We start from the raw sequence: 21916 nt of genomic DNA on the forward strand, positions 1-21916 counted from the left end.
GAAACCGGAGAGCCAAGGCACCCCAGAGAAGCTGCCAAGGAGGGCAGACCGGGCTTAGGAGCAAGGCAGGCCCGCACCCCGCATCACCCCCCGCCTCCCGCCCCAGCGGGCGATGCGGATCAGCGGGGCTGCAGCGCCACCTCGCGGCCTCACGGAGACACGACGCCACCGTCTGCGCCCAGGAAGGGAGGGACCCCCCTGGCTAGAGTCTCCCTCTTCCCTAAAGGTAAAAAGGCTGAGAAGTCCAGGGAATTCAAGTTTCCTCTCTTCCCCACCCACCCGCCCGTGAAACCCCCTCCCGACCCTCCGGGGTGCCCTCAAAAGTCTCAATCCAGATGGGGTCCCGCGGGGAGGGGCCGAGGTGGGCACAGCATGGAGACAGGACAAGCTGGTACAAAGCACAGTGTTTACTAAAGGCACAAAGTGTGTGTGTTGGGGGGGGGGTCTGGAGAGGAGCTGCGCCTCCCAGCTGTGACCTTGCCCTCAACCCTGAACCCAGACCCCACCCCCTCTTCCGACCACCCCACTTCACCACCAGGGGAGAGCTGTTAGCACCAAAAGGAGGGAGGGGGTGGGTGCTCCACCTCAGGGGGAGGGGAGTACCAGGCGGAGGGGACGGGGGTGGCGGGCTGGGTGCTGAGTCCCACAAAGGCAGGCCTGGGCACCCCCAGATCAACTGCTGTCTCACAGAAGGCACTTCCTAAACTTCCTCCCCAACATGTCCTTCACGGGGGGGGGGGGCTCTTCTCCACCCACCTTGCTCTTCCCCATCGCGATCCACAGGGCTGCCTCTCTCCCCCCTCCCCCCAAATAAAAGACGTGTTGAGGCTGGTGGGCGGGGACTCTCCTGGCCCCACTGGGCTGCCAGGTAGATGCTAAGTCCAAACAAGGGGTGGTGGTGGGGGGGGACGGAGGCAGGACAGGTGGCTAACTGCACACCCAGAGGCGGAAGGGAGGTGCTCCACCCTCCCAAGTCCCCAGGCTCCGCTCCGGCTCCCCTGGCACACAGGGTGGGCAAGCCAGCGTCACAGGACGTCGCCCTCCTCCATGCTGAAACTGCTTCGCCGGCTGCTGGCCTTGGAGGCCTCGGGGGACATGGTGGAGAACAGGGGGTCGGAGGCCAGCGGCAGCAGGGAGTCGTCCAGGAGCATGAAGTCCAGATCCTTCTTGGACAGGTTGGGGAACGGGGAGCCATGTTCTGGCCCCAGGGGGTCAGAGTAGCCCGCGGGGCCCTCATCACCGCCACCGCCCCCAAAGCTCAGGCTGTGGCTGAAGTCCAGGTGATGAAATGGGGACTGCGGCTGGGCGGGTGCAGGCTGCGGGGCCTGCGGAGGTAGAGCCGGCATTGGCTCTGGGTCAGGGACCTCGGCCCCCAGCATCAGAGCCTCGGCGGGGCCCTCTTCACTGGGTAGCTCCTGCTTCACCACCTGCTGCGCCAGCTCTGCCATGTTCATGCCAGAGGGAGAGGTAGTGGGGAGGCCGTGCACTCTTGCTTGCATCTCTAGCTCCTGGGGAGGGGGAGAGAGAGACATCTCTGGGGCACATTCCCATAGCACCAGCAGGCACCATTGGTACCCCTCCCCACACCACCCTCCGTGTGCCGCCCAAGACCACAGAATGTCTCCGCTGGAGGAGCGCAGAGAGAGAGAGAGAGAGAGAGAGAGAGAGAGAGAGGGGCTGGAGTCGAGACCAGGGATTCTTTAAGTGACAAGTCGTAACTGATTAGTGGGTCGTAAGACCACTCACTATAGTGAGTCTTGACCGGTTCTCTCTCTCTCTCTGGCAAAAGTTTAAATTGAAATAGACTTGTCTAGACGAGACAGGAATAGAAATGATCAAAATGCATGGCATCTATTAAAGATGGGTTTTCTCTCACGAAACTTCCACTTTTCACTTCGAGGGTCGTCTGTCTGTGCTGGGTGTTAACGTCAACCGTGTCACCTTCCGCGAGCAATGGACGTCTAAACGCTTGCGGTCCGGTCCAACCATTCTTTGTCTAGAGGTCCAACGGAGCACATGGCCCTCTGCACGAGGCATGACTAACACTCACAGCTCACCCCAAACGCGTCCATGTCTGCGGGCCACTTTCCCGTGCCCACTTCAGTTTTGGTATACACATGTGGCACCAGACATGGCGGCACATATCTATAATCCCAGCACGGTTGGAAGCCAGCCTGGAACACCTAACAAGTTCCAGGTCCACCTGGGCTACAAAGCAAGACCTTATCTCAAAAGAGGGACATTTGGGTGGCACACGCTTTTAAATTAAACCCAGCACAAAGGCAGAGGTAGGAGGATCGCTGTGAGTTCCAGGCCAGCCTGAGACTACCATAGTGAATCCCGGGTCAGCCTGGGCTAGAGTGAGAGGCCCTGCCTCAGAAAAAAACAAAAACAGAAGGCGGGTTTAGTGGCACACGCCTTTAATCCCAGCCCTTGGGAGGCAGAGGTAGAAGGATCGCTGTGAGTTGAAAGCCAGCCTGACACTTTATAGTGAATTCCAGGTCAGCCTGGGCTACAGTGAGAGATCCTGCCTCAGGGGAAAAAAAAAAGCCAGGTGTGGTGGCGCACGCCTTTAATCCTAGCACCCGGGAGGCAGAGGTAGGAGGATCGCGGTGAGTTCGAGGCCACTCTGAGAGTCCATAGTGAATTCCAGGTCAGCCTGGGCCAGAGTGAGACACTACCTCGAAAAACAAAACAAAACAAAAAAGAAGAAGAAGAAGAAGAAGAAAAGAAAAAAGCGAGATAGTTGGCTTTAAGAGCATGAACCAGAATGAGGGTCTCAGACAGAAGCTTCCTTCCTCACGAGCATCATTCCCAGGTCTCCAGCAACAGGGGTGTGAGCCCCGCCCCTGGGGTCAGAAGAGGCCCAGGAAAGCCACGCTGGGAGCCCGACCTGGATGCGAAGCCACAGCTGCTTGTTGGTCATCTCCAGGCGCCGCGAGTGGCTCTCGAGCTCCCTGGACTTCTGAAGGTCTTTCTGCATCCTGCGGATGTAGTCCACCGAGGCCTTGAGGATGGTCCCCTTGTTCCAACGAACGTCCCTACAGCCGCCCAAACCGAGCAGAGTCAGAGGGGTCCGCCCGGGGGCGTGGTCATGGCCTCGCCATCATCCTGCTGGTTTCAGATCCTAAGCTACCTAGAACCCCCCCCCCACCACACACACACCTGACTTCCCACGTCATACAGCCAAGGCTGGCATATCATTGCCCCCAGGGGAGGCTGGTCTCTCTCACTCCGACTCTGGTTTGCCCCCAACCCACTTCACTAACCCTAAGAAGCTGCTTTTAGCAGCCTCCCATTCTCACAGCCCAACCTCCAAACCCATCTTCCTCTCTCCTGCAGACGCTACCCCTCCGCCAGGAAGCCCCCCCGGACTGCAGCTTCCCACGGGCAGGTCACCCCAGGTCCACCCCAGGCCCCTGCCTCTCCCGCCCGGAAACCTGCTCACAGGTCATTGGCCTTGGGGATCAGCATTCCCAACTCCTTGATGCGGTCATTAATGTTGAACCTCCGTCTCCTCTCAACTGTAAGGGTAAGATCCCAGAGGGCGTGGTCAAGAGGACGAGGCCTCACCTAGAGGGCCCAGTCCAGGGTGGGCTTCTCAGAGACTACCTTCGCTTCAGAATAAAGGGGGAACCCCACAGTCTAGGACGGTGCGGGTCAAGGTGTGCTCAGGGCACAGGGTCAATAGAATTCAGTGGTGTAATGCCGGGGACGTGGTGGCGCGCGCCTTTCATCCCAGCACTCGGGGAGGCAGAGGTGTAGGAGGATCACCATGAGTTCGAGGCCACCCTGAGACTACATAGTGAATTCCAGGTCAGCCTGAGCTAGAGTGAGACCCTAACCTTGGAAGAATTCAGTGGCGCAGGCTAGCAGCAGAGCAGAGAGCGGCTGGGCAGCAGACTCCTCCCTCTCCTATGCCCCCAGGCCCTGATCAACTGGGAAATTCATGAATTCCTCTACAAGCAGTCCCTCCCACCCTCCTAAAGAGGCCTCTTGGGAAGAAGGCAGAGATCACCCCAACTGCCTTGGAGCCCTACAGATGGCCTCTGCCCGAGAGCCGGCCGGAGCTGGGGACAAGGGTCTAGGTGAGATGGGGGCGGGCAGGACTCACTGAGGTTGTGATTGTCTTTCTTTTGCCTCTCCTTGGCCAGGGCCCGGCTCTCAGCATCTGGAAGCCAGAAAAGAGGAGAGTTGCTGGGAAGTAGGGAGACGAGGAGTTGGGGTGGGGGGCAGGGTGGCGGGGGAACCCCAAGGGTGCAGGAAGGAAGCCGCTGTACCTGTGAGCTCTCGCTTCTGAGTCAGGTCGGCCGGACATGAGCTGCTAGTGACACCCACCAGGGAGGCGGTGACCTGGGGGTCGCTGCTGTACACATTCAGGTGGCTGCTGGACAGGGGTAGCTGTCGGGGGAGAGGGTGGCTTGGTGAGACCCCTCCGGGACCCATGGTCCTAGGAACAGCTCTTCTTGGGGACACCAGGGGGGTCAGGACTCCTACCCCTCCCCAGGAATTCAGTCAGCAAGGTGGCTGAGAAGTCCTCGGAAGCCCAGCCCTCCGGGGCCCCTGGCCTGGGCGGAGGAGGGACCCAACCAATGAATACTACAGTGATGGGATTACGTCCCAGTCGTAGAAACCCTAGGGAGGGGCTCCGGTCAAGTTGGGAGTTTCTGGGAGGTTTCCTGAGGGCATGGAATTCAACTGAGCTGCAGCTTTAAGGAGAGGCTAGAAAGGCATGGCAGGCAGTGCTGAAAAGATCTGCCTGTTCCCACCACGGAACCACGCAGAGCGAGCCACAGGCCCAGACACCCAGAGTGTGCGCTGTGCACAGGGTCCACTGAAGGGAGCAGGCCGCTTGCATGGCCCTCCTTCCTGGCTCCTTAGCCTCTGTTAATAGGAGGCCTTGGGCTGGAGAGGTGGCTTAGCGGTTATGGTGAATGCCTGCAAAGTCTTAAGAACCCAGGTTCGATTCCCCAGGACCCACGTAAGCCAGATGCACAAAGTGGCACATGCGTCTGGAGTTCCTTTGCAGTGACTTGAGGTCCTTGTGCGCCCATTCTCTCCCTCCCTCCCTCTCTTTCTCTTTCTCTCTCTAACAAAAAAAAAAAAAAAAAAAAAGTTTAAGCCGGGTGCCATGGCACACGCCTTTAATCTCAGCACTTGGGAGGCAGAGGTAGGAGGATAAGTAAATAAATTAATTAATTAAAAATTTTTTTGGTTTTTCGAGGTAGGGTCTCACTCTAGCCCAGGCTGAATTCCAGGCTGGAATTCACCGTGTAGTCTCAGGGTGGCCTCAAAACTCATGGGATACTCCTACCTCTGCCTCCCAAGTGCTAAGATTAAAGGCGTGCGCCATCACGCTCCCCCTACCCCGCCTCAAAAATATTTTTAAAAAAATAGGTTTGGGGCTGGAGAGATGGCTTAGTGGTTAAGGCATTTGCCTGCAAAGCCAAAGGATCCCGGTTCAACTCTCCAGGACCCACATAAGCCAGACGCACAAGAGGGCACATGTAACTGGAGTGGTTTGCAGTGGCTGGAGGCTCTAGCATGCCCATTTTCTCTCTCTCTCTCTCTCTCTCTCTGTCTGCCTCTTTCTCACTCTCAAATAAATAAAATATACGTTAAAAATAGCAGGTCTGGGCTGGAGAGATGGCTTAGCGGTTAAGCGCTTGCCTGTGAAGCCTAAGGACCCCGGTTTGAGGCTCGGTTCCCCAGGACCCACGTTAGCCAGATGCACAAGGGGGCGCACGTGTCTGGAGTTCGTTTGCAGTGGCTGGAGGCCCTGGCGTGCCCATATTCTCCCTCTCTCTCTCTCCCTCTCCCTCTTCCCTTGTCTGCCTGTTGCTCTCAAGTAAACAAATAAATAAAAATAAAAAGCAGGTCTGGACCCAGTGGGCTCTGGCTGGTTCCCGCTCAGCCACTTGGCAGTATCACCAGGGCTGCAGGCATTGAGACTCCGTATCCTAGTAAGTAGAATCTTTCCCTTAGTGGCGGGCTGGGCCCCAGATCAGGGGTCATACTCTACACAGGGCAACTGACCCCCCCCCCCCAAAATGGGGTGAACTCCGCTGCTCCACCTGCTCAGGGCAAACTCCTGTCACCCCATCTACAGCTGTCAATTTTTTACCCTTTCTAATCTTCTGTACATACACAGCATATCTCTGTTTTGCAGCTGAGGAGACCTGGGGGGAACAGTCAGAGTGGCTGAGGGACTTCTCAAGGTCGTGACAGAAGCCAGGCGTCTAGATTCCAGGCCCAGATGCTTCCAATCCCCCACTCTCCCCTGCCTGGGGGACCTAGAGAGCGGTTATACCGCCAAGATGCTGTCAGAGGGCAGGATCCTGCGCTTGGTGGTCAAGTCACCTCTACGGAGATGCCAGTCCTCGTGAAGCCCACGTCCCTACCCCAGCCCAGGAGTACCGTGTTGGGCATCTGCATTTCAGGGTTGATGTAGCCCAGCACATTGTCCAGACGCATAATGTTGTCAATGACATCATCGAACTGGAAAAGAATAAAAGTCCATCTGAGAAGGGGGCCCACCTGGAGGGGGGCAGCCGCTGACCTGGAAAGCCCATGACAACACCTCACTGAACCTGATCAGGAGAAAAAGGGGAGGAAATGGGCCAGGGAAGGAAGGAGCCACCCTGCCCTAGAGCCAATCCTAAATCCACGCCAGGCTCTTCCCCAGGAGCAGCCCTGCCACGGAGTCCACGACACACCTCCTGCCCACAGCTGGCCAGTGCTGGGCTTTCATTCGGTGACCTGGTCCTCTCCCCAGCAGAGTTTGTAAATGTAAGGATAGTGACTCCTCTCAGATTGGGGCTCGCTAAAGACTCCCTCAGATCGGGGCTCCCTGAGGACAGGTCGTGACTCCCTCCGACTGGGGCTCCCTGAGGACAGGCCGTGACTCCCTAAGTCCTGGGCTCCCTCCATAAAGACAGGTCTACCATTTCTAACATTAGCCTGGGCTTCTCCAGGCTGCAGCCCCCGGCACCCCTCACTTACCTCCTTCTCGGGGTTGGAGCTGATTTGCAGCATGGCCATGGGACTGTTGGGGGCGCTGTTGCCGGCCGAGGTGGACAGCACGTGCCCAGCTCGCACTCCGGGGGAGGCCGCTGGCGGAGGCTTCGGAGAGCCCTGGGCAGGGCTGATGCGGGCAGCAAATTTATTGCCGTAGGTCTCAGACAGGTACTCCCGGACCTTCTGGTGCTGGGACTGCTGTAGGTGGTAAGAAGTGGGGTTCTCCAGGTAGGATTGCACCTGGGAAGAGAGAAGGCGGTGGCTCTGGTTGGCAGCTTGTGAAAGTCAGGGTGATGATGATGGCTTCCCTCAGACTGGGGCCATCCATACCTTTAGCACCTCCCCGGGCACGGGCGGTGGCGACTGGAAGTGGACGGGTGTGTTGATGGCCGGGGTGGGTGGCCCTCCCAACTGCTGCTGCTGCTGCTGCTGCTGCTGCTGCTGCATGTAATGCATGACGGCCTGCTGTTGCATGCGCTCCCGCTGCTCCTCCTGCTGGGCCTGCTCCCGCATCAGCTGCATGCGCAGCCCGATGCGCGACGCCATGGCGGAGGCTGGCACTGGCTCCCTGTGGGCAAGGGCAGACAGGTCCATGAGGCACGTGTCTTCCTCATAGTCCTGAGTCTTCGGGATGGGCTGGTACAACTGAGGCTGCTCCCATTGTATAGGAGGAGAAACTGAGTCCAGAGAGAAGGGGTTGGCCCAAGGCCACTGAGCAAGCTGGCCACCAAGGTGAGCCATGACGTCCAAGTTCCCTGATGGCTGGACTAGAACTGAAGATTCGCGTTTCCTCATTCGGTGAGACCTGGAGACAGCCTAGACTCTGTCTGTCATCTCTGCATCCTGACGGGGTTTTCTTTTTTTTTTAAAGATCTAGCCTCAGTTGCACCCTGCAGTGTGCCCCTCCCCAGCCAAGCCTGAACCACGCCTCCTCAGAAGGCCCTGGGGGGGCTTCTGCCCCTCCCCCCCCACTGTCCTCACGGCTCCTACTCCATCCTCTTGTCCCGCCTTCTGCCCAGAACCCTCCATGGCTTCCAGTACAGAGTAAAAAATCCAAGTCCTTATTAAGCTCTAAAAGCCGCCCCCCGCCCCCCCATGGTCTCCTGCTCCCCCTCGGTCCCCTCAGACATCTCCCCCTTGTTCCCATCTACTCCAGCCACACCTCCAGCCTCTGCAATCCCTCCAACACCCCAGGCGCGTTCCTACCTACCTCAGGGCCTTGGCACTTGCTAGCCCCGCCTCCTGGAATGCTCTCTCCCCAGATAACCATCAACAGCTCACCCCTTCACCTCCTCCAAGTCTCCAGTGCCCAGCCAACCTTCCCATGATAGTTCAGGACCACTCTTCAAACTGCAAACTCCTGTCCCCAACCACAGGGCCTTGCCCACTTCATTTTTCTCGTCACCATCTCGAGCGCTGTGCATTTTTTGCCTTATTATTTCACCCAGCGTGGGTCCCACACTTACGGAGCAACGCAAAGGCCCCTGAGGGCAGGCATTAGTCTGTTTGTTTACCACTGAACCTTCGGCCCCTAGCCCCTGGGACTTGAGAGCGGCTAAGCCAATGTGTGAAGAGGAGGGATATTATTCATGAACCAAGCATTGTGGATGCAACCACAGCCCTGAGCTCCCAAAGTCTACAACCCAGACCGTGAGAAAGGCAGTTAGAGCCCTGCACAGAAAGGGCCTCTTTCTACGGCCAGGAGCCTGGGACCCGCCAGGCGCTGTCCTCCACAGGGCAGGTGGGGCTGACGCCCTCTCCCCCCGCCCCCAGGCCTAGGCTGGAAGGTAGGAGGACAGAGTAAGCCCTGTAGCTTGACCCACTCTGTCCTCCGCTCACCGGTATGACCCTGGGCAAGTTCCTTGCCGTCCACGACCCTCCAACTCCTTGGGCACAAAATGATGACAGGGCTGAGAGGTGCAGAGTTTGGGGGTATCTGAGTCCATGAGGGTACTAGTTAGACAAAGTGCGTGTGTGTGTGTGTGGCTGGAGAGATGGCTCAGTGGTTAAGGCGCTTGCCTGCAAAGCCTAACAGCCCAGGTTCCATTCCCCAGCACCCACATAAAGTCAGATGCACAAAGTGGCCATGCATTCTGGAGTTCATTTGCAGCAGCTAGAGGCCCTGGTACGCTCATTCATTCTCTCCCATTCTGTGTGTGTGTGTGTGTGTGTGTGTGTCTATAGCCATACCTCCCTGAACATGCTCAATCTCGTCTCTGTGTCTCTCTGCTTCCAAAATAAATACGTTATATTTATAATTACATATGTATATATAATAATACACACACACACATATGTGTGTATGTGTGAACTCCAGATGCATGTACCATTTTGTGCCTCTGGCTTTATGTGGGTGCTGGGGAATGGAACCTGGGCCAGCAGGCTTTGCAAGCAAGAGCCTTTAAATGCTGAGCCATCTCCCCAGCCCCTGGTTGGACCTTTGGCAGGAGACAGTAGGCCTTGGTGGAGGAGCAAGGGCTTTCCAACCGGCTAGACACAGGCTTGAAGCCTAATTCTGCCACCTCTCTGCTGTGTGACCTTGGGCCTCATCTGTGAACACCTTCTACTTCTGAGGATGCAAGTGTTCAATGAAAATCATGTGCCCTACATAGGGGGCATGACAAGAGCGAGAGACCAAGTCAGTGCCTGACCTGCAGAGTGAGCCGATCTGCTTGGGCCCCAGGTTCCTGAGAGTGAACCCCAGACTTCAAGGAAGACAAAGGGAAGCAGCAGTGTGGGTATTGGGCTGAGTCTAATATGTGGGGACAGGGCTGGAAAGATGGCTTACCAGTTAAGGCATTTGCCTGTAAAGCCTGAAGACCCAGGTTCGATTCCCCAGTACCCACGTAAGCCACATGCACAAGGTGGCTCATGCATCTGGAGGTAGTTCGCAGTGGCTGGAGGCCCTTGGCACATCCGTATTTTCTCTCTCATAAATAAAGAAAAGTTAGGGACAAGCACTAGATTACAGACACGCTAGTAACCAGCATGTATTTTGAGCATTCGCTGTGGGTTGACTGTCTCCCAGCACTGGCACCTCAATCTTTTCACAGTTAACAGTTTCTTCATAGAGAAGGGGAAACAGAGGCACGGGGCAGGGCCCCATCCCAGGCAGCAGGTCCAGTCCATGCTCGGAGCTGGGGGAGAGGGGCTGACCCCAGCTGTACAGTGGGTTGAACAACCACTCATGTGTCTGTCACCCAAGAGGCTCCCTTAATAGTGACAAGCCCATCCACCCCGCCCACCACCCAGCAGAAGGTGGTCTTCACCGCACCTTCCTCCCTTCTCAGCCCCACCCGCCGTGGATCGGTGACAAGGCGACGCCCCTCCCCCCGCCCCGCACCCAGAGCAATTGACCCCCGCCCCTCCCCCACCCCGCTGCAGCTGCAGCCGCCGCCCACTCCGGCCACCCTTAAGCCAGCTCGCACATAGGGGCATCCCTGTCTCCATACTGCCATGCTCCCCACTCCCACTGCTCACACTGGCCTACAGACCCCCCGACTCTAACCAGCTGCGGCCCACACACCCACCCAAGCACCCAGGCGCCTCTTCCCTAGGGACCATCTGGCTTCCGTTGGCCCAGTAGGGGCCAGGGGGCCTGGCCGTGCCAGCCGGCTCAGGGAGGGCTGATGAGAAGGAGGCCCTTGTTCCTCTGACAAAGGGCCGGGCTCCTGGCCTGGCCCGGGGTGTTGCCTGCCGCAGGATGGTGCTGGGCCCCCCGCACGGCCTCGCCCTGGCTGCATCAGCCTCAACTGTCTGTCTGAGAAATGGGTTCAGGAGCCCCACGCCTCCCACGGGAACCTCTTGGCGGGACGCGCCAACAGTGAAGTCTGGGTGCCAGGGGATGGAGTGTGAACAAGCAAAAGACGCTTTTCCCCACCCTTAACCCTCCCGTGATCACAGCTACGGTACCCCACATCCTCACGGCAAAACTCCAGCCTCCCCACTGCACCAGGGAGGATCTGGGGGCCAGGACTTCAGCAAGATTGGAGGGTACGGCGGAGGACAGTCCCCAGAAATCCTGGCCTGCTGATTCCTGATTCCTCCCGCCACCAGGCTTAGCCCCACGCCCTGCTCTCCTTCCATGCTGGGGAGCCCTCACCCCTCCTTCCACCACTGTCTAGCCCAGAAAACCCAAGGGGAGTGACATGGGAGGCTCTAAAGGTGGGCGTCCCTCCACCTGGTTCCTTAGGCCCACAAAGGGCCCTCAGTTTACAATCTCTAGAAGAGAGGGCCCTGAGGCCCCACTGCAGGATAAAAGCTGTTTCCTACCCCCGGCCAGATACCACCTCCTCCTGAGCGGCTCTGTGGCCCCAGCGAGTCGCCACCCACTCAGCTCCCGCTGGTAACAAGTCCAGCCTCATCTGCGTCCCAGAACCCGCCAGCCGATATTCCTGATGCTGCTCCGACACCGGCTTCTATCAGCTGACTCTGCCTCAGCCCAGAGCTGAGATACGGGCTTAGTCACAACCAAACGGCTTTCCCAGGCCTACAGACTGTCTGCACTGGCAGGGTGATCTTGGAACCTCTCTCTCTCTCTCTCTCTCTGTGCCTCACTTTTCTGTAAATGGGAACCAATAAAAAGTTGTTTTTTTTTTTCCGGGCTGTAAAGATGGTTTAATGGTTAGGGCGCTTGCCTACAAAGCCTGAGGACCCAGGTTCAATTCCCCAGTACCCACGTAAACCAGATGCACAAGGCGACACGTGCATCTGGAGTTCATTCGCCTTAGCAGGAGGCTCTGGCGTGCCCATTCTCTCTATCTGCCTCTTCCTCTCTCTCAAATAAAATTTTTAAAAAAGTTTCACTGGGCATGATGGTACATGCCTTTAATCCCAGCACTTGGGAGACAAGAGGTAGGATTGTCATGAGTTTGAGGCCACCCTGAGATTATATAGCAAATTCCAGGTCATCCTGGGCTAGAGTGAGACCTTATCTCGAAAAAAAATTTTTTTTCTCCTCCTAGCAGGATTATCATAAGAATCCAAGGAGACACAAGACTTCAGGCATTCAAGAATTAGAAGGTTGGGATGGAGAAATGGCTTAGTGGTTAAGGCTTTTGCCTGCAAAGCCAAAGGACCCAGGTTCGATTCCCCAGGTCCCATGTAAGCCAGATGCACAAGGTGGTACATGCATCTGGAGTTCATCTGCAGCGGCTGAAGGCCCTGGCACGCCCACTCCTCTCTCTCTCTTCCTGCCCATCTCTCTCTCTCTTAAATAAATACAGAAAAATGAAATATGTTTTAAATATTTTATTTTTATTTATTTATTTGACAGAGAGAAACAGGGAGAGAGAGAATGGGTGCACCAGGGCTCCAGCCACTGCAAACAAACTCCAGACGCATGCGCCCCCTTGTGCAGCTGGCTTACGTGGGTCCTGAGGAATGGAACCTGGGTCCTTTGGCTTTGCAGACAAATGCCTTCACTGCTAAGCCATCCTCCAGCCCAAAAAATAAAATACTTAAAAAAAAAAAAAAAAAGAATTAGAGGGTCAGTCCATCCTGGACTGGTGTAGGTTCCCCTGACATTCATGTATACCTTAGTAAGGATAAGCTGCTTAGATCTTTTCCTAAAGAAAGTGATGGGGTGAGGAAGGAACTGTGGGGAGAAATCAGGAGAGAATCTCAGGTCTAAGAATGAACATACCAAAGACATAGTGATAAAAACAAACAGCAAAATAAAATGTCCAAGCTGGGTGTGGCGGCACACGCCTTTAATCACAACACTGGGGAGGCAGAGATAGGAGAATCACCATGAGTTCGAGGCCACCCTGAGACTACATAATGAATTCCAGGGGGCTAGAGTGAGACCTACCTCGAAGAACAACAAAAAAAATGAAGGTGCATCTCTGAGCAGGAGCCCCCCTAACCGCCCCCCCCAACCCTGTTCAGGGCAGTGATTGTTAAAGCAGATAAGGGCAGTGATTGTTAAAGCAGATAAGGACAGGCAGGAAAGTCAACTCAGTTTCCACTGTAAGCCTCCACACACGAATCACAAACCTGCGGAAGATCATGTGTGTATGCACACCCGCAAACGTGTGGTTGTTTTTATTTATCGTTGTGTTTTTATTTTATTCATTAGAGAGCGAGTGAGTGTGTATAGGTTTGCCAGGGCCTCTTGCCATTGCAAACAGACTCCAGATGCGTGAGTCACTTTATGCATCTGGCTTTCCATGGGTCCTGGGGAATCAAATCAGGACCCAGCAGGCTCTAATCGCTGAGCCATCTCTCCAGCCCATGTGCTTGGGTTTTTGTTTTGTTTTGTTTTTGTTTATCTGTTTGTTTTCGAGGTAGGGTTTCACTCTAGCCCAGGCTGACCTGGAATTCACTATGGAGTCTCAGGGTGGCCTCAAACTCATGGCAATCCTCCTGCCTCTGCCTCCCGAGAACTAGGATTAAAGGTGTGCACCACCATGCCCGGCTTTTTCAGTTCTTTTGGGATAGGGTCTTACTCTAGCTTTGGCTGACCTGGAACTCACTCTGTAGCCCAGACTGGCCTTAAACTCTTGGTGATCCTTTGTACCTGAGCCTCCTGAGTGCTGGGCTTAACAGCGTGTGCCACTACATCTGGCCTCATGTGGTTATTTTTAAAGACAGTGTCTTACTACATATATATATATATATATATATATATATATATATATATATATATATATATTTCTTTATTTATTCAGGTTGGCCTCAAACTCTTGATCCCCCTGCCTTAGCCCCCTACATGCTGGGAGGTGTATGTCATCATGCCCATCTTCCTGGGGATTTTTCTTTAAAGAATTAAACCCATTTATCTATTTGCATGCAGAAAGAGAGAGACTTATTTGCAAGCAGAGAGAGCTATAAGAGAGAAAGACAGAGAGCATGGATACACTCGGGCTTCCAGCTGCTGCAAACAAACTCCAGATGCATGTGCCACACTGCTTTATGTGGGCACTGGGGAATCAAAGCCCAGTTATCGAGCTTTGCAAACATTCATCACCAAGCCACCTCTCCAGCCCCTTCCTGGGAATTTTTCTGCCTTGCATGTGATCCTTTCAAAATTGGATCACAGGTGTTGGGAGCAGCTGGGAATGTAGTTCAGTTGGTAGAGAGTGTTTGTCTAGCACACGTGAAACCCTGGGTTCGATTCCCAACACCGCATAAACTGGGCACGGTGGTGCACACATACTATCCCAGACTCCTGCCTCTGCAGGAGGATCAGAAGTTCAAACTCAACCTCGGCTAGTGAATTTGAGACCAGCCCTGGAATACATGAGACCCTGTCTCAAAAAACAAACAAACAAACAAAAAAAAAAAACACTACTTACACAAGACCATCATAAGAGGAGGAAAAGATCATGACATCAAAATAAAAGAGAGACTGATTGAGATGGGGAGGGGAGATGATGGAGAATGGAGTTTCAAAGGGGAAAGGGTGGGGGAATTATCAAGGGATATTTTTTATAATCATGGAAGTTGTTAATAAAGATTTGAAAAAAGAACCAATAATAAAAAAAATAAATAAATAAAAATAAAAATAAAATGAGCCCAGGCATGGTGGCGCACACCTTTAGTCCCAGCACTCGGGAGGCTGAGGTAGGAGCATCGCTGTGAGTTCAAGGCCAGCCTGAGACTAGTGTGTTCCAGGCTAGCCTGGACTAGAGAGAGACCCTTCCTCAAAAAAAAAAAAAAAAAAAAAATTGGATTATAAAGCTGAAAGCCCAAATACCTAGACTCAACAGAAAAGCATCCTAGGATGTGATGTTCCCAGCAGGACTAAGACAGGAGCTCAAACTGGACACTGGACACCACCCAGCGTGCACTGAAGGAAAATGGATTAAGAGGCGGTGTGCAGGCAGCCAGGCAACAGGATACCACTGGGCCCCGAGAGCTGCCGGCCGAGGTTCTACCCGCCACCCACAGCTCTCCCAGACGTCATGTGGCAACAGGAGCCAGACTCAGGAATTCTTGGAGCACCGTCTGCGCACAGGAGGTTCAAACCAAGCACAGTGCGTATTCTATGCTAGAAGTCAGGATCCCATTAGCCTTGGGGGAGTGCCTGGGAGGGAGGATGGGGGCTGGGCGGGAAGGGGACAGGAATGTTCTCTAATCTGTTGCAGGTGTTGGTGAGACGAGAGTAACTTGTTTATGAACATCTGTCCGGCTGCTCACTTACAACCGTCTGTTTTTAATTTTTTTTTTTTTTTTACTAAATCACATAAGAAAGAAGACAGACCTTAAACAGTTTAAGACGTAAGGAAACTGGCTTTACCAACACCTCCAACCCAAACATGCTCATACCCTGACAGAGGCCTGTGGTACTAGGTACCTTTAGGATGGCTGCTGGTTTACTCCTTGACACAACCTCAAAAGCAATTTGGCAACTGGGCAGGTATACTGGAATATTCCTGTAATCCAAGTCCTTGGTAGGCTGAAGCAAGGAAGAGGGTGAGTGGGAGGCCAGCTTGGGCTACATAGTCAGTCCTGCCTCAAAAACACACGTGGGGCTGGAGAGATGGCTTAGTGGTTAAGCGCTTGCCTGTGAAGCCTAAGGACCCCGGTTCGAGGCTCGGTTCCCCAGGTCCCATGTTAGCCAGATGCACAACGGGGCGCACGCGTCTGGAGTTCGTTTGCAGAGGCTGGAAGCCCTGGCGCGCCCATTCTCTCTCTCTCCTTCTATCTGTCTTTCTTTCTGTGTCTGTCGCTCTCAAATAAATAAATTAAAAAAAATTTTAAAAAAAAGTTTAAAAAACACACGTGGGGCTGGAGGGATGGCTTGGTGGTTAAAGTGCTTGCCTGCAAAGCCAAAGGAACCAGGTTCAATTCCCCAAGACCCATGTAAGTCAGATGTACAAAGTGGCTCTTTCTCTCTCTCTCAAATACATAAATAAAATGTATTTTTAAAAACACATGTGGGAGCTGGAGAGATGGCTTAGCGGTTAAGGCGCTTGCCTGAGAAGCTTAAGGACCCAGGTTCAATTCTCCAAAACCCATGTAAACCAGATGCACAAGGTAGCACATGGATCTGGAGTTCATTTGCAGTGTCTAGAGGCCCTGGCGTGCCCATTCTCTCTCTCTCTAATAAATAAATAAAATAATTTAAAAAAAAACACACGTGTGCACATACACACACATGCACACAAAGGCAAGCTGTGTGTAGTTGCACACATCTTTAACCCCAGCACTTGGGAGACTGAAATAGGAAGAGAACCTTGAGTTCAAGGTTCAAGGCCAGTCTGGGCTACAGAGCAAATTTAGGTCAGCCTGGACTACAGTGAGATTCTGGCTCAAAAAAAGAAGAAAAAAAAAAAGGAAAGGAAAAGCAATTAGGCAATATATGTTGAAGTCTTAAGAATTGCTTACTAGCCTGAGGAAGTAATCTGAAATGCAGAAAATGTTTGCATGCCTTAAGACACATTATACATTAAAGAAAAATTGATGCCCTCAAGATGGCATGTGTAACACACACCCATAATCTCAATACTCAGGAGCCTGAGGCAGAAGAGTAGCCAGCCTGGGCTACACAGCAAGGCCCTGTCTCAAAAAAAAGGGGGGGCAGGGTTGGAGAGATGGTATGGTGGTTTGATTCAGATGTCTCCCATAAACTTAGGTGCTCTGAATGCTAGGTTCCCAGCTGATGGAGATTTGGGAATTAATGACTCCTGGAAGCAGTGTATTGTTGGGGGCAGGCTATGGGTGTTATAGCCAGTTTCCCCTTGCCAGTGTTTGGCACAGTCTCCACCTTTTGTGGGCCACAGGGTGATGTCCACCCCTCTGCTCATGCCATTGTTTTCCCCTGCCATCATGGAGCTTCCCCTTGAGTCTGTAAACCAAAATAAACATTTTTTTTTTCCCCACAAGCTGCTCTTGGTTGGGTGATTTCTGCCAGCAATGGGAACCTGACTGTAACAGATGGCTTAGTGGTTAAGGCACTTTCCTGCGAAGCCTAAGGGCCAAGGCTCGACTTCCCAGGACCCAGGTAAACCAGATGCACAAGGTGGCACATGCGTCTGGAACTCATTTACAGTGGCTAGAGGCCCTGATGTGCCCATTCTCTCTGTCTCTCTATGTGCCTCTTTCTCTCTCTCAAGTAAATAAATACATAAATTAAAAAAGTCCTGGGTTGGAGAGATGACTTAGCAGTTAAAGGCACTTGCCTGCAAAACCAAAGGACCAAGGTTTGATTCCCCAGGACCCACATAAGCCAAATGCACAAGGGAATGCATGCATCTGGAGTTCATTTGCAGTGGCTGAAGGCCCTGGCACGCCCATCCTCTCTCTCTCTCTCTCTCTCTCTCTGCCTCTTTCTCTGTCTCAAATAAAATAAAATAAAAATAAAGAAAAGCTTTAATCACAGCACTTGGGAGGAAGAGGTAGGAGGATCGTCGTGAGTTCGAGGCCACCCTGAGACTCCATAGTGAATTCCAGGTCAGCCTGGGCTACAGTGAAACCTTACCTCGAAAAACCAAAAAATAAAATAAAATAAAATAAAATAAAATAAAAGAAAGAAAGAAAGAAAGAAAGAAAGAAAGAAAGAAAGAAAGAAAAGAAAAGAAAAAAGTCTTAATGTCCAGCAATAGGACCTATAAAACAGGAGAGTAAATTATGTTATATGCCTCCAGATAGAATGTTCTGTCTAGGGCTGGAGAGATTGCTTAGTGGTTAAGTCTTTTACCTACAAAGCCAAAGGACCCAGGTTCAATTCCCCAGGACCCACGTAAGCCAGATGTACAAGATGGTACATGTGTCTGGAGTTTGTTTGCAGGGCTAGAGGCCCTGGAATGCCCATTCTCTCCTCTCTCAAATAAATAAATAAAATATCATTTGAAAAGAATGCTATGTCTACATCATAATAGGAGGAAAAGATCATGACATCAAAATAAAAGAGAAACTGATTGAGATGGGGAGGGGATACGATGAAGAATGAAGTTTCAAAGGGGAAAATGGGGGGGGGTATTACCATGGGATTTTTTTTATAATCATCGAAGTTGTTAATAAAAATTTGAAAAAAAAATTTTTAATACAATGCTATGTCTATAATAAATAGCATGGAGTTCTAAGAAGGACAAAATGCATGGTGCTCTTTAAAGAAGTCTCCCAGCCAATAAAAGGTTCAGCAGCTGATCTCTTTCATGTAGCCCACGGCCCAGAGGGTGCCCAGGCTGATGGAACAATCTGGAATCTCTAACAAGGGAGAAGCAGCTACCCTTCCTCAAAGGGCAGAGCCAATTTCCTGGATTCCCAGAAAAGCACATGCCTGCCTGGCGGCTGAAACCACAGCGTGTGAGCCCAGCACCAGGATGCCTGTTTAAACCATTTGCGACACGCACTCCTGCCTCCATGGTCGCCGTCAGAAGGCGTCTCTTCAAGTCAAGTCTGATACAAGTGGGTCAGTCATGGAGAAACAAATGAACAAACTTCTAGGAAGTCTCCCCGAATGGTGCCCAGGAATGGGGAGGAAACTGGGGACACCCCACCACCACACACACCCCAGGGGCTACAACTCTGGGAAGGGAAGAGTGGGAAGATCACAGGTTGGGATGTGTTTGGTCTTCTCTGAACCCCCACTGCCTCAGAAAGGCCTGCAGACCCCCAAGACGGCAGGAATGTTCACCCAACCTCCATGCCTCAGACCAAGGCCACCTCAGTGACGGACCCAGTCAAAGGTGGGTCGTGGCCACAGGATGCCGTGGGAAGGACAGAGGGCTTGACGTCAGAATGCTCACGTTCAAATTCCAGACTTGAGCCTGTCTCAGTTTCCTCAGTTGGTCAGCAGGGTTTTCCAGCCAGAATCATCCACCCCAAAGACTCAAAACCCTACGTGGGAATGCAGGGGGTAGGAAGACCTTTGCAAAGGTGAAAGTGTGGCCAAAGAGAAAGCCTGGTCACCACCCACTGTCACTCTAAGCCTACTAGCGACATCTCGGCGCAAGCACTTTCTTTCTTTCCTTTTTTATTTTTTTAATTTTTTTGTTTACTTTTATTTGAGAGCAACAGGCAGAGAGAGAAAGAAGCAGATAGAGCGAGAGAATGGACGCGCCAGGGCCTCCAGCCACTGCAAACGAACTCCAGACGCGTGCGCCCCCTTGTGCATCTGGCTAACGTGGGTCCTGGGGAACCGAGCCTCGAACCGGGGTCCTTAGGCTTCACAGGCAAGCGCTTAACCGCTAGGCCATCTCTCCAGCCCAAGCACTTTCTTTCTGTTTCTCTTGAGTTCCCTTTGGTTGTTGTTGTGCATCTGGGTTTATGTGGGCTCTGGGGAATTGAACCTGGGTCCTTGGGCTTTGCAGGCAAGTGACTTAACCGCTTCCTTTCCATGGCTCATACAGCCACAGCTGCATGGGCTCTCAAAGAGGCTAGAGGAGAAATGTACCCAGCAACCTGGGCTCTGAGGGGACGTGGAGAAAACAGGGTTACCCAGCACAGTGCCTGGCACGCTGAAGACACTAATGCAGACTATAATTCTATCATCTGGCCCCACAGCCCGCGAGCCATCACTGCTGACATGAAAGGCAGCAGTGGACCCTCTAAGCTCTTGTCATACTGAAGAGCAGTGAACTGAAGTCACCTGGTACATGGCTACTATGTGGCTGGATGGTCCTTGGTATCTGGGCAGAAGTGAGATCAATGGTATGTGCTTTCTCACATTAAGAAAAACATAATTTTAGGGCTGGAGAGATGGCTTAGGGGTTAAGGCACTTGCCTGCAAAGCCAAAAGATCCCCGTTCGATTTTCCAGAACCCACGATAGTCAGATGCACAAGGTGGCGCATGCATCTGGAGTTCGTTTGCAGTGCCTGGAGGCCCTGGCACATCCATTCTCTCTTTCTCTCTGCCTCTTCCTCTCTCTCCCTCTCTCTCTCTTAAATAAACAAATAAATAAATATTTTATTTTTAATAATAATAGTGATTGTAGGGCTGGGGAGATGGCTTAGCTGTTAAGGCACATGCCTATGAAACTTAAGGACCCCGGTTCAATTCCCCAGGACCCACATAAGCCAGATGCTCAAGATGGTGCATGCATCTGGAGTTCATTTGCAGTGACTAGAGGCCCTGGTGCGCCCATTCTCTCTCTCTCTCTCCCTTTCTCTCTGTCTCAAATAAATAAAAATAAATCTAAAAAGTAATAATTTTATTTATTTGAGGGAGAGAGAAGGTATTCCAGGGTTAGACACTGTAAACAAACTCCAGATGCATGTGCCGCTTAGTGCATCTGGCTTTACATGGATACTGGGGAATTGAAACTAGGCTGTCAAGACTTTGCAGAGCCTTTAACCCCTGAGCACTCTCTCCAACCCTGCTTTTTCACATTCATAGTGTTTTTGTTTTTGCAAGGTAGGGTCTCATTCTATCTCAGGCTGACCTGGAAATCACTCTGTAGTCTCAAGCTGGCCTCAAACTCATGACACTCCTCCTACCTCTGCCTCCTGAGTGCTGGGATTAAAGGTATGAGCCACCACACCTGGCTCATACTCATAGCTTTTTGTTTGTTTGTTTGTTTGTTTAAATTTTTATTTATTTGAGAGAGAGAAAACAAGGGAGAGAGAAAGAGAGAATGGGCATGCCAGCGCCTTCAGCCACTGCAAAGGAACTCCAGACACATGCAGCCCTTTGTGCATCTGGTTTACGTGGGTACTGGAGAATTGAACCTGGGTCCTGTGGCTTTTCAGACAAATGCCTTAACCACTAAGCCATCTCTCCAGCCCCACTCATAGTTTTTAAACTCAGAGTTTGGGTCTTTTCCTCCACCCCCCACCTTTCTTTTTTCTTTCTTTCTTTTTTTTTTTTTTTAAGTTTACAAGATGTCTTTATTTATGATTGTTATGATTGTTTACTTTCTTATTCCAGAGCTTCAATTCAGGTGCCTGAAACAAAAGAACCCTTTCAGTCTTATGTCCAGACCTCAATTTAAATGGTACTTGGAAAACACAACAGAATATCAGATCTTTAATTATCATCAAGTGATCAGTGAGAGAGTTCAAGCTGGGGTGATCATCATGTATAGCTGGGGTGATCATCATGTATTCTTTTTTCTTTCAAGGTAGAGTCTCACTCTGACCAGGAACTCACTCTGTAGCCTCAGGCTGGCCTTTGACTCATATGATACTCCTTCAGTCTCTAGAGTGCGGGGATCAAAGGCCACAGTGACCAGCTGGGTCTTCTCCTTTTTGTTAAGACATCCTTGATTCCAGCAAAAAAACACAGATTTAGCCAGGCGTGGTGGTGCATGCCTTTAATCCCAGCACTCGGGAGGCAGAGGTAGGAGGATCACCGTGAGTTCGAGGCCAGCCTGAGACTACAGAGCGAATTCCAGGTCAGCCTGGGCTAGAGTGAGACTCTATCTCGAAAACAAACAGACAAACAAACCCCCCCACAGATTTGATGAACTTTTGTAAGTGTGCAAGCCGATGCCTGCAGTCAGCGGAAGGCTCCTTCAGGGCCCGCCTCCAGGACCTCTCCAGGCTGAGAGTCACTGGTCTCCGGGACACCTGGAGGCTGTCATGCAGGACGTGGCCTCCTGCACCTTCCATGTAATGTCATCGTTCGGCCAAGCGGCAGTACTTAGCACAGGCCTGCCTGACCCCTGCGTGTGACCAGAGCAGGTCCAGAAGCAGTGAGTGGCATATGTGGCCTCCAGAAGGGGGGCTCATGTGGCTGCCGGGAACACCTACGCCAAGGTCACCCTGCGAACCTGCGGGGAGCGGGTCCAGGGTCACAGCTGCAAGACGGCGAGGCGGTTGTAGGTAGCCCCAGGCCCGGGTTTTTGTGTGTGTGAGCGCTGCCTTCTTTCGTTGTTTTTGTTTTCTTTTAAGGTAGAGTCTCAATCTTGCCCAAGCTGACCTGGGACTCACTTTGTAGTCTCAGACTGGCCTCAAAGTCACAGCGATCCTCCTACCTCTGCCTCACAAGTGCGGGGATTAAAGATGTGT

At 52.5% G+C, this 21916-nt stretch overlaps 1 protein-coding gene and 1 non-coding gene across 2 annotated transcripts in view; both read right to left on the minus strand.

Moving 5' to 3' along the window:
- Positions 1 to 392: 392 nt before the first annotated feature.
- Tfeb (transcription factor EB) overlaps positions 393 to 21916 on the minus strand; it is a 72331-nt gene continuing 50807 nt past the window's right edge. The window contains exons 2-9 of the mRNA XM_004649508.2: positions 7348 to 7585; positions 7003 to 7257; positions 6418 to 6498; positions 4281 to 4401; positions 4115 to 4171; positions 3449 to 3524; positions 2894 to 3041; positions 393 to 1508 (exon numbers count right to left, since the gene is read on the minus strand). Coding sequence (XP_004649565.2) covers positions 1026 to 1508; positions 2894 to 3041; positions 3449 to 3524; positions 4115 to 4171; positions 4281 to 4401; positions 6418 to 6498; positions 7003 to 7257; positions 7348 to 7563 — 1437 coding nt within the window. The 5' untranslated portion in view covers positions 7564 to 7585 and the 3' untranslated portion in view covers positions 393 to 1025. The remainder of the gene's footprint in view (positions 1509 to 2893; positions 3042 to 3448; positions 3525 to 4114; positions 4172 to 4280; positions 4402 to 6417; positions 6499 to 7002; positions 7258 to 7347; positions 7586 to 21916) is intronic.
- Positions 20919 to 20994, minus strand: LOC123463190. The gene has a single exon (XR_006638786.1). It is a non-coding gene; the product is annotated as a small nucleolar RNA SNORD81 (small nucleolar RNA).

The sequence above is a fragment of the Jaculus jaculus genome, chromosome 8 (assembly GCF_020740685.1).
Source record: "Jaculus jaculus isolate mJacJac1 chromosome 8, mJacJac1.mat.Y.cur, whole genome shotgun sequence".
In the NCBI taxonomy this organism is placed as follows: domain Eukaryota; kingdom Metazoa; phylum Chordata; class Mammalia; order Rodentia; family Dipodidae; genus Jaculus; species Jaculus jaculus.